This window comes from Manacus vitellinus, unplaced genomic scaffold (genome assembly GCF_001715985.3).
Source record: "Manacus vitellinus isolate BGI_N305 unplaced genomic scaffold, ASM171598v3 scaffold_4_pilon, whole genome shotgun sequence".
NCBI lineage: Eukaryota > Metazoa > Chordata > Aves > Passeriformes > Pipridae > Manacus > Manacus vitellinus.
In genome coordinates, this window is record NW_021940604.1 from 2,617,264 (window position 1) to 2,636,308 (window position 19,045).

At 39.1% G+C, this 19,045-nt stretch overlaps 1 protein-coding gene across 5 annotated transcripts in view; it reads left to right on the forward strand.

Annotated features, from left to right (window-relative positions):
- The window catches only part of UST (uronyl 2-sulfotransferase), a 224,628-nt gene that overhangs the window by 86,488 nt on the left and 119,095 nt on the right, over positions 1-19,045 (forward strand). For all 5 annotated transcript variants that reach the window (XR_003916111.1, XM_029962817.1, XM_029962818.1 and 2 more), the window contains exons 4-5: positions 143-222; positions 14,828-14,981. Coding sequence is in view for 4 of the 5 variants with exons in the window: in XM_029962817.1 (XP_029818677.1) it covers positions 143-222; positions 14,828-14,981 (234 nt within the window). In the remaining variant the exon portion in view is untranslated. The remainder of the gene's footprint in view (positions 1-142; positions 223-14,827; positions 14,982-19,045) is intronic.

Sequence of the window (19,045 nt, forward strand, 5' to 3'; positions counted from 1 at the left end):
TTTTGGAAGGATAGTAGGGAAGGAGGTCCTGAGTAATTCAGACTTAAAAGTTGTATCATCATATGCTGTTTTAAATTTTTATATTTGTCTCAAAATATGCATTGACATAACACAGAAAATTTGATTTGTTAATTCTTTTTAGATGGAATTGATTAAAAACATAAGCACTGCTGAGCAGCCCTATTTATTCACTAGACATGTTCATTTCCTCAACTTCTCAAGGTAAGGCATTTTTTCAGACAAAAATCTTTTTCATTGATTTCTATTATTTGTAATACCTAGAACATTTTCCCTGTAACACATAAACAATACAGTGTTTGGTTTTTTTCCTTCTTTCTGGCACTGGAAGACACATTCAGAAGTTGGTTTTGTTTTGTTTTCCCTGCACTCAGTTTGCTGTAGAATAGTTATGTACAGTATGTTTGTGACAAGCCAGGATGCTAATATATGCTTTTGCCTCTGAGACAATTATAATTTACAATGTTTGCAATCAATATGCAAGAGATGGTAACTTGGGTCTTTAAACTGTGCACTTGTGTTTTAAAAGTGGCAGGACACTTTTTTTAACACTTCATCTTTGTATAGCCACATACTAATATGAGATTGAAAACTGCACTGAATTCATTCATTTTGTACCTGGAATGACTCTCCGGCAATTTTACCAATTTAATTTTGTTCTGACAAAATAGTCCCAATTTCACAGGCTATGGAAGTATTTATAAACCATGCAAACAGATTATGCTCTGTATCGTGGGAGTGCAGTTTCTTCTGGCAACTATTTAAAAGTATGCAACAAGAGTCTAGAGACATTTATAGCACGGAATGTGAAGAAAATTGAATTTGGATGAAACTTCTGAGGAATCTTTGGAAGGACTTGAATGAGTGATGCCAGTTAGCATTTAACCACAGAGGTTAAAGCTGACTGCAGGTGGTTATTGCCCAGGCTGTAAATTTAATCTGGAAATCATATTCAGGAGCCATGCCCTCTGTGCCAGCAGGTTGGATTCCTTGCACTTAAATTAAAGAAAATTCTGTAGAAGTATGAATTTACTGCAGATCTTTGCAAGAGCTTGCCTAACTTTCCAGCATTTTGTTTACGTGGTAATGAGAGTACCTGGCCTCAGGCTTCGGTAGCCAGTGTAGTAAGAAATGATAAAATTGGGAGTGGGGGGAGGAAGGTGTTTAGCTTTGTTTTCTGAGAAAATAAAATATTTTGAGCAATTGGAAATTCACTTGATATAGAACATAACTGTGGGCATGATTTTTTTACATAGAAACAAGAAGAGTTAAAACTCTGATATTATGTGTTCTCTCTTCTGATTCCATGAGAATGCAAAACTCCCCAGCCTAAAAGAACAGAGGTCAAAATATTGATGTGGTGTTTTCTGGCTGATAGCTCAAGACCTTAGACAACAACTTGCCATGAGCAGCCAGCACAGTGGGGAGCAGGACAGATGCACAGGGATGCACAGGAGACAAGGTTGGCTCCTCACTGCAGGCTTAGGGCAGCTTCAGATCCATGAAGGGCTCAAAGATCAGCTTGAAGATTGAAGAACCCTACTTTGGTGAACTCCATGCTCCTTCCCAAGGAAAGGTATGAGGCTTTCTACATGTCATTGCAGCAGAGCTGTTACTGGAATTTGTGAATTTTTGCAGGAGCAAGCAGTTCTGGGCGTTAGTCCACTTCTCTTGTTTAGCATTTTATACCTTTGAAATCAAGCTTTTCTTCAGAGAAAGGGATGAGGAACACTTTATTCTTCTTCTACCTGCATATATTGAGCTGTCAGACAGGTAGGGTTTAGAGGACATATTACTTTGCTACTCTTTTGGTAGGTCACATTTGGAATAAAAGAAGTCTCTTCCACTCATCTTGCACCTCTCTGCTTGAGTGTTCTCAAGATCTGTAGGGATTGCATTAAGCCATTTAAAGCATATCACCAAGGTACTAGAGAAGCAGAGAAATGTAATCAGAGTGATGAAAAATGAGAGTCTGCTTTGCTTTTGCTTAGAATAGAGATGTAGAATCATTTAGAATGGACAATATCTTTAAGGTGAGCAAGTCCAAGTGTTAACCCAGAACTGCCAAGTACACCACTAAACCATGTCCCTGAGTGCCACATCTACACATCTTTTAAATACCTGCAGGGATGTGGACTCAACCACTTCCCTGGGCAGCTTGTTGCAATGCCTGACAACCCTTTCCATAAAGAAATTATTCCTAATATCTAATCTAAACCTCCACTGGCCCAACTTGAAGTTGTTTCCTCTTACCTGGATACTTGTTACTTGGGAGGAAAGGCCAACCCCCACCTGGGTACAAAGTTCATTTCAGATAGTTGTAGAGAGCAATAAGGTCTTCCTTGAGCCTCCTTTTCTCCAGGTTAGGCAACTGCAGCTCCATCAGCCACTTCTCATATGACATATTCTCTAGACCCTTCACCAGCTCCATTTCCCTTCTCTGGACTCACTCTGGCACCTCAGTGTCTTTCTTGTAGGGAGAGGACCCAAAACTGAACTGAAGTGCGACCTCCCCTATGCTGAGTAGAGAGAAAGATCACTGCCCTGCTGGCCACACTATTGCTGATACAGGCCAAGATGCCATTGTCCTTCTTGGCCACCTGGGCACACTGCTGGCTTGTGTTCTGACACTGTCAATCAGCACCCCCAGGTCCTTTTAGCCCAGACAGCTTTCCAGATACTCTTCCCCCAGCCTGTAGTGGTGCCTGGGGTTGTTGTGATGCAAATGAAGGACCCGGCACTTTGCATTGTTGAACCACATACAATTGACATCAGCTCAGCAATCCAGCCTGCCTGGGTCCATCTGCAGAGCCTTCCTACTCTCCAGCAGATCAACACTCCCACCCAACTTGGTGTCACCTGCAAATTTACTGATGGTGCATTAGATCCCTTCATCCAGATTGTTATTGAAGCTGTTAAACAGGACTGACCCCAACACTGAGCACTGGGAAACACCACCTGTGACTGGCTGCCAGCTGGATGAACTCCATCCAGCACTACTCACTCAGCCTGGACATGCAGACAGGTTTTTTACTCATGGAATGGTGCACCTGTCAAAGCCATGAGCAGCTGGTTTCTCCAGGAGAATGCGGTTGGAAGCAGTATCAAAGGCTTTACTAAGTCCAGGCAGACAATATCCACAGCCTTGCCCTCATCCACTAAGCAGGTCACCTTGCTGTAGGAGTGGGTAAGGTTGGCTTAGCAGGACATGCCTTTCATAAACTCATGCTGGCTAGGCCTGATCCTGTCGTTGTCCTGCATGTGCTGTGTGATGGCACTCAAGGTCGTCTGCTCCATAACCTTCCCTGGCTCTGACATCAGATAGGCTGACAGGCCTGTGGTTCCCTGGAATTTCCCACCACCCCTTCTTGTAGATGGGCATCACATTTGCTAACTTCCAGTCAACAGGGACCTTTCCAGTTATCCAGTACAGTTGGTAAGTGATAGAAAGTGGCTCAGTGAGAATTTCTGCCAGCTCCCTCAGTACCCTTGGGTGGATTCCATCTGACCCAATAGACTTGTGTATATCTAACTGATGTAGCTGGTCACTGACCATTTCCCCTTGGATTTGGGGGCTTCATTCTGCTCCCTGTCTTTTAGCTCAAGGGGCAGGGTACCCCAAGAACAAACTGGTCTTTTTATTAAAGACTGAACGCATTAAGTACCTCAGCCTTTTCTTCATCCTCCCTGGTGCTTCTCAGCTTCCCAAAGAGTAGTAAGAATAATAAGCTTGCTGATGGGAATAGCAGCAATGGTAAATCACTTGAATTTTCCCCCTCTGTTCACTGTACCCGCTTACAAACCTGTCAGCACTTAAAGCTCTCTGATTATTCAGAGAAGCATCACACCATTCACTTATGATTATTTCCAACTAGAAAAAAAAAAAGGTTGTATCTTCTTTCCAGAATAAATCTCTAGTGGAAGTGAGCTAAGCCTTCAGTGGTGATTTTAAGCACATGCATGTTTCTGAAGCACCATTAGTTTTGCTGAACAAAGTTCTAAAATCTTGAAAGTCTTATCCTGACCTGAAATGCTTGCCAGGGCCGTTTTCCTCTCAGTTTTGAACAGTGTTTTAAGAGTGCCTGTTGGTTGAGCTGAGTAAATGAATCCTCACTTACTCTCCTACATCTTTATCTTTTGGTTCAGTACTATCTTTTCTCAATCCAAAGTAGTGCAAAGAAGCAGACAAAAAGACAAATCTTAAAGGACACATTAAAGCAAATCTAATGTGAATTTTTACAGACATAAATCTAATTAATTTCAACTTCAAACAGAAGATAAAAAACTTTCTTGCATTTCTTTGATGTTAGTGGATTTCTACATAGCACTTGTCACAGAAAAAGCTTTTATTCCAAGTGTTCTACAGCTTCTGTTCCAGTCTCTTCCGTGTATTTAGTGCCAGTTTTAGGAGAAAACCCAGTGCTTCTGGAGATTGGCTACTCCATCCAGTCCGTTTGAGGACTGTTTCTTTTGTGGAAGGTGATGCTGTTTATTTTTTTGTCTCTTTCTGAATTGAAGTTTATGTACTAACGTTGCTGGGGAAAACATCCAAAATGTTAACAGAAGCATATATTGAAGAATGTCTCTGAGCTGGTAAAGATTTATGTGTTGATATATTTCAGAATAACTGCAGTTTGTTCTCTGTTCTTTATTATAAATGGCACTTGTCATCTAGTTATTTAGCCTGAGAAAAAATGATCAGGAAGAAGCTTCAAGTTTGTGGAAAAGCTCCACGTGACCTCTCAGTAATCTTCTGCTGAATTAAGTTACTCTAAGAGTCATTGGGCAGAGAGTCAAGATGCTTGGTGTGTGCTCCAAGTGTCACAGGTTTCAGAGAAGTGGAAAGAACATTTGCAGGAATGCAGAGGTGGCAAGGCTGTGGTTTTGGGTCAGGATGAGTCAGGGATATGAAGAATTGTGCAACTCTCATTTTGGTCATGGGAAGGCACCATGCCTCCCTCTGACAGTGAACTTTGATCTTCCAAACATGCACTTACAGATCCCAGTTCGAGCAGAATGGGAAGCTTGGCCATTCCCTCCTGTGTCAGGGTAAGTGAACATTGCAGGGGAATGCATAAAAACCTAATGACATGCCTCTGTCTGTAACTAGTAAGTGACTTCTGCTTGCTTAAAAGCTGGCTGATCAGGTCAGGGTAAAGTCACAGGAGGGAGAAGCATTTAAAAGACCACCCAGAGGGTGAAACAGGCTTTTTCATTTTTCACTGGAGCTGTCAATTCTTTACTTTCTGCAGTAGTTATAGACCACTGGGGAATTGGTTCCTTTAAAATTTCCTGTGATGTGGTAAGGAGATACAGAGATAAAGCACAGACTCTATTTAATCTTACATTGTAATTAGCCCTTATAATTCAGTTCAGTGTATCTTAATTGTTCTAAACTGGAATGAGTTATCACCCAGCATTACTGTGTGAGGAGTCACCCTTTCTGCACTGTTGGGCTGCTCCCTCGTCTTCCTTTTAGCTACAGTTTAATGTCCGTGGTGTTTATTTTGCATGCATGTGCATGTGCTTGAGAGGAAGGGACAGCACTTCACTTTTAGCAAAGCTTTTAAAGTAAGGAGTCATACAGCAGTTCCAGCTGTTCTGCATGTCTTTCCATCCCCCTCCCCTCCCCAGTTTCTAAATAATTTCTGAATCTGTTGGCCAGTTTCAAACCAAATTGAGAAGGCCAGTAGAAGACTCTGAGACAACCACACTGCTGTAGGTATACCTGCTGAAGGGAAAGCCATGCAAAACAGAGCTGCTGGACCTTCGGCTGAGCCACAGCCAGCAGTCACCTCCCTCTACCCTTCTTGGATGACAGCCCCAGCTCTTCTGTGTCCTTCTTGCTCAGTGTGAGAGGTGGGGGGGGACAACTTTTGGGAAGGAGGGAAAGATCTACTGGGTCCTTTGCTTGGGAAGGGACTTGCCTTTAGTCCCTGGAATCAACGTAAGAAATATTTCCAGTTTTCTGTTAATGTCTGAAGTTCTTGTTTTTTATGAAAAAGCTTTTTTTGGTAGTCTGTATCAGCATTACTGATTAATTTTTTTATTACTTTTTTACACAGACACAATGGCCAACATTAACTAATAAAAATGAATAAATTGAGCTGTTGTAGCAGCAAACAGTGTCACATGCAGCAGTGCTGGTCAGTTTGGCCATTTTCCTTCAACTCTGACCTGAATTCTGACTTAAACGTAGCAATAAATCACATGCTATATGAAGGCACTGATGGACAAAGACAAATTCAGTCTGGATAAGCCCAAAACTAAACTTAGTTTCTGAATGTTGTTGGGGTTTTTTTGTTAGTCATTGGTTCTGTGTTTTTTTCCCTGCGGAAGCAGCTCTAAAAATTTTATTTTAACACAGCACTTTGACATTACAGCATTCCTTGTTCTTGTAAAATGTGTCCATAGCTAACAAACAAAAAGGAGGTAAATTGATGAATTAACTTTGTCATGTGAATAAACTGCAAGTTTGGAAGCCCAAGCACACTCCGTGCTGGCAGCATGCTGTTTGGAAGCCTTGCATGTGAGCTTGTTAATTGTTTTTAAGGGTTGGATGATATATTTGCGGTATTTTTTTTTTGCAAATAAGTATCTTGTTTTGCCATGACTTAACCTATGTACATGTCTTTGGTCCACTGATTTGGAAATAGAAAATCTTTTCTTTTTATAGACTGACTAGAGGTCAGTAAAACCCGAGTGATTCTGTGATGGTGTTTTCATTGTCTTAAGAAAATGTCATGGGATATTTGTCAGAACACTCAGATTTTTTAATAACTTGAGGGTTTTTGTTTCTTCCTTTCTCTGGAACAAGTAATCCCACACAGCGTGTATATGTTTACAGAACATGCCTATTATGTTTGTTAACCATGCTCCACTAGCATTTGCAAATAGCGTGTTGGGCAAATGCATGGAGCTGACATAACAAGATGCTAAATGTCCATGACTCTTTGAATGCTAACTCAGGTATACTTTGTATAAAGAGCTGTGGTTCAGTCAGCTCCATTACTGATTCTATACAGCTCAGCTGTGGGAGGGGTTGGGCCCTTTGAGTGCCTCCTTGAATCAACATCTTGAAACAATGATTGCAGCCTAAGATTATCTACTGAAGTAGTTTCATGATGTGGTTTTGTTCTCCTTTAAAAAAAACCCCCATACATACATAGGGAAATGTCATTAAAAACATGGTTAACAAAAAAAATTTTTTACCCTCTGGGTAAGCTCTTAATAGTAGGCAAAAGTCAGCTAAACTTATGTGCATGGCCTTAACACTGTGTCTTTATGTGTGTTCATTATAATCTATACTTTTTGCTAACACTTCATGAAACACTTTCTACCATCATGTGAGGTCTGCCTTGTAAAGTACACATTTAATGAATGGCCACATGGTACTGTAATCCCTCCTACATCTTTTTTTTACTTTTTTATACTACATTTTTTTAATGATGTGAGTGTGTAATGATGCTTTTCAACTGTGATTTGATGGAAGGCTAAGCACAAATCTAATGTGCAGTTTGACCTTTGTATAGTCTAAGCAGGTTTTTTGGGGGGTTATTTTTTTAAAAAGCATTGCTTTATGGTGAGTTTTTCCACAGATTTTAAGATTATTTGATTTAAAATTTGTTTCCCTAGATTTCCTGTGTTCTTTGCATAATGAACTTTTTATCTTTCATTCAGCTGGTAATATGATATTCTCAGAATGGAGGTGATTGCTTGAAATGTAGTTACTGAAGGTGGGATCAGGCATAACACCTCAATTATCCTTTTTTTTTACTGTTGTTTGGCTTCCATGCTCATGTTCACACTGTAGATTACCAGTCTGGGAGTAACTTAATTTAAGAAAGTAATTTAAGAAGTAATAATGATTACTCTAGAGGGGTGCAAAAGAGAATAAAGCAAATGATCAGAGATACAAAAAATTTACCTAAAAGGGCAGGAAAAGAAAAACAAATAGAAAAGACTGGGAAACAGGGGACTGTGATAAGACTTCTGACTTTTTATTAAAGAGGTTCTGCAGAGTTAAAGGGTTCTTCATCAGTAACAGTAACAAAACGGTGTCTTGAATTGCATCACAGAGTTCTAGATCAGACATTAGGAAAAGGTTTGAACAACTAGGACAGCAAAGCAACAGAATAGATTGTACTTGAGGATTTCACAGCTGCTAGTGGCAATTACATAGCTTTAGGCAAAAAGATGGACTGTGACAGTCCCAAGTCAGTTTGAGTCTTTCTTATCCTTGTGTAATGCATGATACAGACTCATTAGGTTTGAACCTAAAACATTCATCTTTCAGATAGAAAATATAAGTCTTGATTAAAAATCACCAGTAATGGAGAATCTGCTGCTCTTGGTAAATTCTTCCAATACGGAATTTTTCTATTGGATTGCAAATTGTGAGTAATTCTTCCTCTTAAATTTTCTGAGAAGTCCAATTGACTCCTTTTCCTTGGATCTCAGAGTACATTTGTCCACTATATAACGACTCGGCAAATTTTTCCCATGTAAGCTTTGATGTGTAATTTCTTACACATTGTCATGCAGTCAAGTCTCAGCCTTCTCTATATTTTTTTCCTTCTAATTCTTTTTTTTTTTCATCATTTTGTATTGAACTTTGTTAATGCTTTGCTGAAAATGGACTCTGTGCATGGTCACATCAGTGCTGTGCCAGGTCTTTGCTCCTTTCTGCTCCTGCTTCTCAGAGAAAGGGAAACTAGGATTATTCTGGCCTGTAAGGTCTCACACAATGCTGATAATGTGTGAAAGCAAGCCTGTCCTTGCCAGAATTGCTCCTTCCCTGTGAGTATCCTCTGCTTCTGGTTCTATATGCCTTGGGTTTCATTTGCCATACTACAGTGCAAAATGTTTGCTTATGTCTTTCTAGCCTGTGGCTCAAGTGGCTCTTTACCAGTAAATCACTCCCTTCTTTATTCTCTCATTTTGCAGCTTTGTTTTCTGAAAATAGTACCTGTTTGCACTTATCTCCTGAATCACAGATTATCAAGTTAAACTGTGTAGATTCAAAGCCTCAAACATGATGATATCCACAGCTCCCTCTTTGATGGTGATTATGTAGAATTTCACATCTGGAACAGGGCAGCCATGTTTTAAGTTTCAGTTACATTGATTTTTATGTTCTGTAGATTGTATACACGATATATACTGCCAAGGAATTTATTTTTTATTATACCTAATGTATTTCAGTTTCTATATGGACATTCCTAACATTATGCAGAGTTACTCTCTGCAAGAGCCATTTCCACAGGACAGCTGGAATCACCCATAATTCTCTTGATAAGTGTATTCATACAAGAAGCTGAATATGCAGTGCTGAATGCATTGCAACATCTTTTGCATAATAACCTTCCTAAGAAGTCGAGACCCAGGATTTCATGTGAGCTTAACTATCTCAGCCAAATCTGTGATCTCATCCAATTTTGAGGATGTATCTTTTCTACACATCATGTCTGTTGATTTAATACTTTCCAAAGAGCCATATCAGCTGTTCTACTATTTGTGGAAAATTTATTGTAATACTTTGTAATTAGCTTTTCTATTACTCTATATAATGTGCATCATTTACATCTCTGAATTATATTGAAATATTAATCAGAGGTTCAGAGAGATCCTGAGCCAAACCTTTGAACAAAGTCTTAAATACAGGGTGTCTGGAATCAGGTGATTTTAATTAATGCAGAGTTTAGCTGCTGTTAGTGTTTTCTGTCTTACTTGTTTCCAGCTGTAGTTTTGCATTACATAGATGAAAACATAGTTAGTATTTCCTTTACTTTATTTGGGGATACTATACAGACCCAGGCACAATTTGTATCCATGTTAGTGCTATTCATTGTGAATTCATATATCAAACTACTTTGATATCCTCAGGAGAATGAAAAGCATGGGAAAAAAAAAACGCTCATTGTTTAGCATGCATGAATGACTGACAGAAATACAACCTAAAATATTCTGGGAGATTTACAGGAGAGTGAAATACAGAAATACAAGGGTTTATAGTGTTATCTTTTAGCCATTTGCTGGTCTGCAACAGCTTACTAAACAATTCCCAGAGGACTCAGTTGTAATTTTACAATGACATGACCTAGATACATCACTTCAGAAGCTGAAATTTCTACTGTTGAAATCACAGCTCCAGAAAGGGTAATTAATGAGGAGTGGTGCCAATGTGCATTATTTTACTGTTAACCTTGAACCACTGGGCATCTTGTACCTCTGCACACATGTCCCGTTGAAGGCCAGGCCAGCCAAAGGTGCAGTTTTGAAATGAAGATATTTATCTCATAGAATCATAGATTTATTAAGATTGAAAAAGACCTAAGATCATCAAGTTTAACTGTTAACGTAGACTGCGCTAAACCATGGCCCCGAGTGCTGCATCCACAAGTTTTTTCAACACTTCCAGGGAAGCTGATTACATCACTTCTCTGTATTGTTTGTTTTGTGTCTAAGATAAACCAGAGAGCAGTAATAAAAGAGGAAACTGGCATAAATTTTAGTTCAGCTTGTTGGGGAGAGGCAGCTTAGTTAGTAGTCTGTGAGAAAGGGAAAAGGCTTCGTGAAGCCAAAGTTTCTAACTGAAGTCTGCTCTACCTTGTACCAGTTCAGCTATGCCAGCACTATTGTGACTGAAATAACTGTATGGGTGACATAGGTGCATCAGTATAGAAATGCCCTGTATCAACTCACTTTCCGTTTTTCTCTCCTAATTCTAAAGAAAAGGTTGAAAACGTGACCAAAACATAGGGTGAAGGCTAGGAGAGAGGCACTACAGACAAAAGTAGGAAGATAAACTCCTTGATTATGGAGAATGGCAATACCATGTAGCCCCAAGCAGGCAGTACCTCAGCTCACTCCTCTTTGCAGCCCATCCTTGAGGAAGGTAATTGGAACATCCCAGAGTTGCCTGGTGCCTTCTGTGCAGAGAAGGATTGCTTTGACACAAGTTCATGCTAGTGCAAGACATTATGGAAACTATTCATTTCAAGATACCTTTTCCAGAAGATAAATTTTGAAATAACTGCATTTTATTTAAGCCCTAACAAGGTGGAAGTTGTATGTTGGTGTTTTTACATGACTTCTCCATGAAGCTGTGCTGCAGAGCAGGTAATTGAGCTGTAACATAATTGATGAGTAAATTGCTGGGCAATTGTGCTCTTGGCATGTGATTCTCAGTTGTACGACACTAAAAGGAAATTGTGCCTCCTTTATAAGAAGGACACAATATACCTGTCCCTATTAATATTAGGTAGCTGTCAGTTCTGGTTTGCTTCTGTTGTATTGAATTTCTAGCAACCAATCTGTTTGTTTAAGGGGAGACATACATTAAGAGAGTAAGAGGAAGACAACGTTTTTATAGAGAATAGATTAAGAGTCATCTTTTCCTTGAGGAGTTGTACTTTGCCTGCAGGGGTGAAGAAACTTGCTTCTGCTTGTGCATAGAGTTTTGTGCTAAATGGAAGGGCAGCAGCCTGCTGAAGTGAAATGAAAAATAATAGAAGCTAAGAAATCCTCCATTTTAAAGCCAAGCAAATCACTTTGGTTGATTTTTTTTTTTTTCCTAACTCATAAGAGGTTTGTGAATGGTTTTGACATGTAATAAAATTGGAATTTATCTGAGATGTTTTTCTAAGGGGCAAGCTTGTAACATCTGGCATACTTCTTAAGCTTTTTTTGTTTAATTTGCTTTTATTAAAAAAGACATAGGGGAATGTATTATTAATGAACCTAACCATCATTGATTGAAGCCTGAAAATATTCCAGGTTAGTTGATGAGGACTCCAAAAATATACCTTTCACAACAGAGCAGTTAAAACTAATGGAATTTAATAGTATTTATGAAATAAATCAGGAGAAGAAGTTAAATACAGGAAGAGCACTGCAGAGGATTTGGTGTGTACATTTGCAGTGCTCTGCTGGAGTGGGGCTGTCTTGGCCCACTCTCCCAGTTGCAGCAGTGTGCTGCTGGACTTGAGAAGGATCGGGTAACTTCATCAGGCAGGATCCAATCACGATCCCACCCAGATAAGGTAAGTCTTCTGCTCAAGCCTAGAAAATATGATTCTGATCCATTTTAAATCATTCACAGTAGGTGTTTGAGTATAAATAAGGTGACATGATGTAGAATTAGAGCTCAAATGTATTTTTTCGTAAGAACACTTTCAGGTGGGTGTTGTTAATTTGAAAAGTTTCACTCTGGAGAGCTAAGTAATGTTTAATATGTTGTGATTGATAAGTATCTAAAAATATGCAGAACATACTTGAACAAATGGAGCATTGATTTGCCCTTTTCTCTAAATAGCTTAAGGTAATTGATTTTTTTAATGGGTAGGATTTTTTATGCTATGTGACTGCTGTTTAGCTTCCATAAAAGACTCTCAGTACAGTCCATAGAAACAAATGGTTAGAATCTGAAGTTTTATAAACTATGTTTTAAAAAAATGCACATTTGAATAAGAGCCAGAACAGACTTAATTTTCCTAAAAATTCCTTGCTTGTTGCCTGGTGGAGCAACTGCAGCTGGGTGTACAGCAGGCTGGTTACATTGTGCAGAAAATCAGAAATTCAAGCTGTCTCATGTTTGGGGGGTGGGAGACACACACGGTCTCCATTTCAGAAATGGGAGTTCCTTTGTAGCATTTGTGAAAGGGTGACTTCCCATCTCAGCTGTCTTCTTGGAACAGATGAGCTTGTATGAGCCTCTTTTCTCAGAGCTGTTGGTACTGAATTTACAGTCCTTGTCTTCGGAGACGTGACCTTACCAGCAAAAGGATGGGCTCTGGGACTTTGGTGGATTGGTTATGCAACCTCACCCCTCCTTTTACTTCAGAAAAGACAATATGTGTTGAAAATTTCTATCTAGACAACTAATAGCTGTCTGGTTTTGATTTTTCACTCTTCTGATGAACACTTAGGCTTAACATCCTCCACAAAACCCAGGGTACGACATCTCTGCTCTCTTGCTTCTCTGAATCTTATAATCTTTTTGTCTCTGTCTTTAGACAACTTGCTGCTGTCATCCCTTCTTACTGTCTCCATTGCTTCCCCTTTTTTTTGCTCTTCTCCACTCCCTCTGTCTTTAGATTATTGCTGATCTGCATCAAACAGCAGGAAGATAATGTGTTCAGTAATTTAGATGCAATCTATTCTTGCCAGAAATTTCACTTGAAAAGTTTAGCTTTCAAAGCTACCAGTCATGACATTCACCAAAAACTTTCTATTTGAATAAATTTTGTCAAAGCTTTATGCCCTCATTATCCTGTGGTATTTGCAGGAATGCCTTTTTTTTTTAATGTAGGTCTTATTTCTGTATAAAAACAAAAAGCAGCAAAGATAAACTTAGAGAAGAATTCAGGATACTAAATTCATGAAACTTTAGTTGCACACCCGTGTCCAAACTGGGCTATGCACTAATTAGGAAGCAAGGAGCATCTGCCTTTCTAATTGGATTGTTTCAGAGTTTTATGCTGTCTGTGCAATTTCAAATTATGGCCGTGATCCTGCAACATTGAGGTCAATGAAATACTGATACGCATAGTTATTCATGAGACAAGCCTTTGCAGACTGTATTTAGAGGCCTGGGGAATCATGGAGATTCAAAATCAAGTTGAAACTCTATGAGATTTTTCTATTGTCTTTTACTAGAATTTTTAATTTTAAACAATTTGGCTTCCTCTTTAATATTTATGAGAAGCCCTGATCTTTTATTGTATGACTTCAATTATTCATCGACTCAAAAAATGAGGAGAGGCTGAGAGGTTTTTTTAATCTAAAGAGTGTCTCCAGTTTTCTCTCTTCTAATCTAATATTTTACATTTTAGAAGAAAATATTTAAATTGTGACTCAGAAAATCATCAGAATAGCATTTAAATACTTCAGTGTGGCTATGTCCTCTAGCTCCTAAAAATAAAGCATATGCTAGTGCTTCAGTGAGAATTGTTCACTTAACTGGGGAATCAGGAGGGAGAATCATAGTCCATGTTGTTAGATCAGGCAAATTCCAAGCTGAATTTATCATATGAACTTCTCAATTCAGGAAGGTTTTGTTTTATTTTATTCTTTAACTCACAGCGTTTGTTGTCCATGAGACTTTTCCATGAATGTCCATTTTTCAATTTTGATCACAGAACAGTTCATGAAGTGCAGTACAGGGATAAGGTTTTGTGTAACCATGAAATAACCTCAAATACAGCTGGTGGTGCAGGCTGGGGGTGAGGGGATGAAGGTCTGCACAAGTTCCAGCAATATAAAGGTGGAAATACCATGCATATCTGTCAGTTCATCCAGAGGAAGCCTTTGGAATAAAGGCGTGTTGCAAAATCCTTTGCACGTTACGATATTTACTGTACAGGTGAAGGTGATCCAAGTCTGCCTTATGGCAGTTAGTGTTTGGTGGTGCCTGCTCTGACATGACTTCCCAGATGGCAAATGTGTTGAGATGAAGAAATGCTCATTCTCTGATTCATCTGCAGAATGTTTTCTTCATCTGAAAACAGCAAGGAGAGAACTCAAGAAGCAAAACTGTTGATACGGTAGAAAAAATGGTCTTAAACCAAAAAGTCTGTAGTACACATAGAGCTTAATGTGATATCATATTTACTGTTTGTCCTAAAGAGATCTTACATGCATTTACAAAGTTTTGATAACTAGTTGTAAGAGTCTCAGTTTCACTCCTAACCTTGTAAAATCTGTCAGTTTCTGTAGGAAATAATTTGGAAGGATTCAGGTGAGAGATAATAGATACGTGCCTGTCTGGAACTTTCTGATGAGATTTACCCATTTTTCTTTTCACCAGGTTTGGAGGAGACCAGCCAGTGTACATCAATATTATTAGAGATCCTGTCAATCGATTCCTATCCAATTATTTTTTTCGACGATTCGGAGACTGGAGAGGAGAACAGAATCACATGATCCGTACCCCCAGCATGAGGCAGGAGGAAAGATATCTGGTATGTTTAAATAAAAGGCTTCAATTACCAATTTCCCCGCATCGTTATATGATGCTGATGTTCAAACTGGATGCTTGAAAAGTGGGAAACTGAGGCATCTTCTGTCTTCCATTTTTTCCTCTGTCTTTGTCTTGCCTGGTCCTTAGTTTGCTCAGCTTTACTGTGTAGAGTGTTGCTGATGAATTGTTTGATATTGTTTGAATCTTGTATAAACTGACAGCAAGTCCCAGATGGCCACTGTTGAATTACAATCCTTTCACAGAGTTGGATTTGCAGTGTACCATAATATAATAATTCTGCCTATATTTGTCACTGAGAATATTCAGATAGACTTCTAGGATGAAACTATGTCTATAAGTGTGCAGCCTCAGAGGAAAATTGTGAAACAGAGCAGTTCAGTGCACCCAAGCCTCTAATATTCTTGCTGCTAAAACATTTGTACTATTCTTTATACTAGGGCTCTAATCTCAGTTCTCGGTTTGGTTTTGTTGCCTTTTTTTTATTAAGGTGATGGCGATAATGTCAGATAAGGTATTTATAATAAGTTTTAATTTTTTGCAACTGCTGAATTGTTGTAACACCTGTCAGCCTTTGTTGTAGAGCAAGGTCCCATGGCAGTAGGTGTTCAATTAATGCTCAATAAGAAACACGGGGGCAAGGGGGGTGGTTGGTTTGTTTGATATTGATCTCTTTGCATGCACACAGATACCTCCCTAAAAAGGCAAAATGGTGGAATTAGTTCTTACTCTCTCTATAATGGAGATCTAGTTTGATTGGACTCAGCCTTCAGCCACACTTGAACCTGAAGAGGGTTCAGTAACACAGAGGTGACAGGACAGCTTGATGGTCTGCTGTGAGATGTTGCAGGCCAGACATAACATCAAAACAAGAGAGGTCTGCAGCTTTTGGAGAACAAAGAGAGGATGTTTTGATGATGTTTTGGAGGGGCAGTAGAGTACAATATACATGGATGAGCCATAGAGAACAAAGCTCTGGAGTTACCACACAACATGTTTCAATCCTAGCTGAGGTCAGATGGATCCAAGGAGGGCTGAGTTTTTTTCTATGTTATGGGGCTGTGTTGTTTGGGGTTTTTTTGTACTTTATTACTGTTGTCTGCTGTTGTAGACAAACCTATAAATTATGAATAATTGAAGGGGGAGGTATCAGTGTAACTGTGCATAGCCTTAAATTTAATGACATCTGCTATACGTTAATCATTTCAGTAATGTTGAAAAGGGTTTCTTATTTGCTATGTGCCTAGAGATCCCAAAGAGGTCCCTGTGTCAACTGAGCAGGTCTTGACCTCCTGGTGTGCAGAGTTGGAAATCTTTGCATGCTGTGTGTGCTTGGAGTTCTGCTTCCTCACCTGTGAATGGGAGAACGGGGCTGCAGAAATTAATGTGGGGTAGGGTATATAGTATAACATTTACCTTTTTAGCACTGACATGTTTTCTCTTTTGAAAATGTTAAAAGTGAGTGGTACAGTCTGTACTTAACTCTGAGTGCCTTTACTTCTCATTTGAAGTGCAGTGATTGGCACCTCTTATGACTGACTCTTTAAAAGTTGGTGTTAATTCAATACTGCCTGTGCAGTTTAAGATGTGATATGTACAGCCAGTGAAATTTTGCTTCAAGCAGAACTTATATGAATAGATGTAATTCCTGTTTGTTGGTTTAAAATCTAATAAAAATCACCTTGCATTTTCATTTGCATTGGTATGTTCTTTAAGAAATAAATTATTTATATACACATGCACATATGTACGCACATACAGATCAGTATAAAAACTATAATGAAAAAGAAATAAAAAGTGGCTGTCTGATGTCAGTAGTCAATATGTTCAAAAGACGGTTTGTTGGTCTGAGGCACCATCAGCATCCTTAATAAAACCTATTTTTGCATTTTCTTTTTGATCTTCTCTGCTGGTAATTCAGTGTTAGAATCCTGGAAAGGTTTTTGGAGTCTGTCCTCCATCCCCTTCTTGGCAGACTTTGGCGCTCACTTGCACTGCTCAAAGAGAGCAGTTGCTCCTGTCACAGTAACATATAGTGCACTTGCCAGTGAAATTCATTTTAAGGGAAGCCACTCATTCTGAATGTTCAGCATTTTTAAGACTTGCACTATCCAACCACGTCATATATTGCATGACTGCATTTTAATCTTTTCCTCAGTGGTGTGAGGAAATCTATTGGAATATATTTTAAAATTCAGGTATTGGATTTTTTTGAATCATAGCTTCAGAAATCTGCAAAATCAAGTGCCTGATCTTGCTGTGAAGAAAGTAAGCAGCTGGTTTTACCTCTGAGCATGAGCCCATAGAACATTTTAGCACAGGACTGGTCTAATCACAGTTCTTCCCTAATTTTTTTTTAAATTCAAAACTCACCAAAAAGCATTACTTTCTTACAGGGGACTATTTGAAGTATAAGCTTAGATTTAGCATAGTAAGTAGTTTCAGTATTGATCACAACATTAAACCCAAGCTTTTTGGGATGAGGTGTGCCTGACCATGAGCAGATACGTGAAAGCAGGGGGAGGATAAGAGCTTTTTACTTTTCTTCTTCCCTCATGCCTCAGATCAGCAGCTAGGACAGTACAAAACTGCTGATTACTCCACAACATTGAGTTCATTGCTGGAGAACCCGAGAAACTGTGTGTTGACAGTAGTTATAGACTTACAAAATGGATTGAAGAAGCTGTAAATGTAACTTTTCTGTTTTACCAGGAGAGACAGGTTTGCCTGCAAAAGGTATACATCTTTTGAAAACAGTTGTGCTAGTTGTGCTTTTATTGACCACAATGTTCTTGGCTTCCTATCTCTTAGAAGGTGGTGTGGGCGTCTGGAAACCTTTCCAAGCCATCCTGGCACCTTCATCGGTAGCTGCCAACACTGGCCTTCTCCCATGAAAAGCTGAGAGCGGCATGCATGTTCTCTCAGAGACTGCAGTGTGAAGTTATGGGAGCTCAGCACATCTATAAAACAGGCTCTTAAGGGAGGAAAAGCATTTTAAGACCAGGTTTTGTGTCTGAACTCCTGATTGGCCTCTAAGTTGTGATATCCCTAATGGAAGTATTCCCTCCCCTCGATTCTGATCCTTAAGACAAAAAAAGGGAATTGAAAAAAAAAAACCACCTTGAAGTCTTGTAGTACCTTGCATTCTGTTTTTTTAACTTTGAAAATCTGAACTGCCGACATTGCGAAGATCAGAAACAGAGACAGAAATTTCCACCGTTCACTGATCATTTGAAATTTTCTCTGAATAGGGCTTCAGGCTTTGACTCTGGTCCAGGGAAAACAACCATTCATTCAGGAGTCAGATAAATTGTTTTAAATGTTTTGGTAAATGTCTGTGTTTACCAAAATTTAATTGAAAGTCGGGATAGAAAACAAGCCCTTTATTCATGAGTCAGATACGGCAGAGGCAGCTGCTGCAATGTGAGACTCTCTACCCAGATCAGCCAGCCACTTGTCCTGACCCAGCACTTTCTCTGCTGGAGTGAGTTACTGTCAGTCACCTGAAGAGATCACTTCCAATCTTCCCCAAAATAAATAGTGGCAGCGCGTTAGTGTGGAGTATGGCAGAGAGGTAATTACTGGTCTGAAATGGTGGTGAGCACCTCAGGTCAAGTCTCAAGCACACTCAGGAGAGATTCACCCTACATTATGGTCCTGTAAGATGAAATAAACTCATGAAAGTTAATTTAAATCCATTGTAATGAATGCGTTACAGGTTGAACTAGAGTTCTTATAGTAAATATGCTTCAATAAAGCAAGTAAGTCACAGCACAGCTGTGACTGCTGCTGGTACCAAGCAAAAGAAAAATATGCGCCAGATGATTTAGTTTAAGGCTTGGAAGTGCAGAAGGTCGGAAGTACCTCTGATGAGGAGAGGGACTACTATAAATATTTGAAAGCTTTGTATTAAAATTGTCCTTTCGAGAAGGATTGTTAGTAAATATGTAGTATTTATTACACACAACTTCAATGTGAGACATCAAATATGAAAGGTTTTCATCTTTCCTTAACATTTGATGAAACTTTGATCTAAGATAGCTGAGG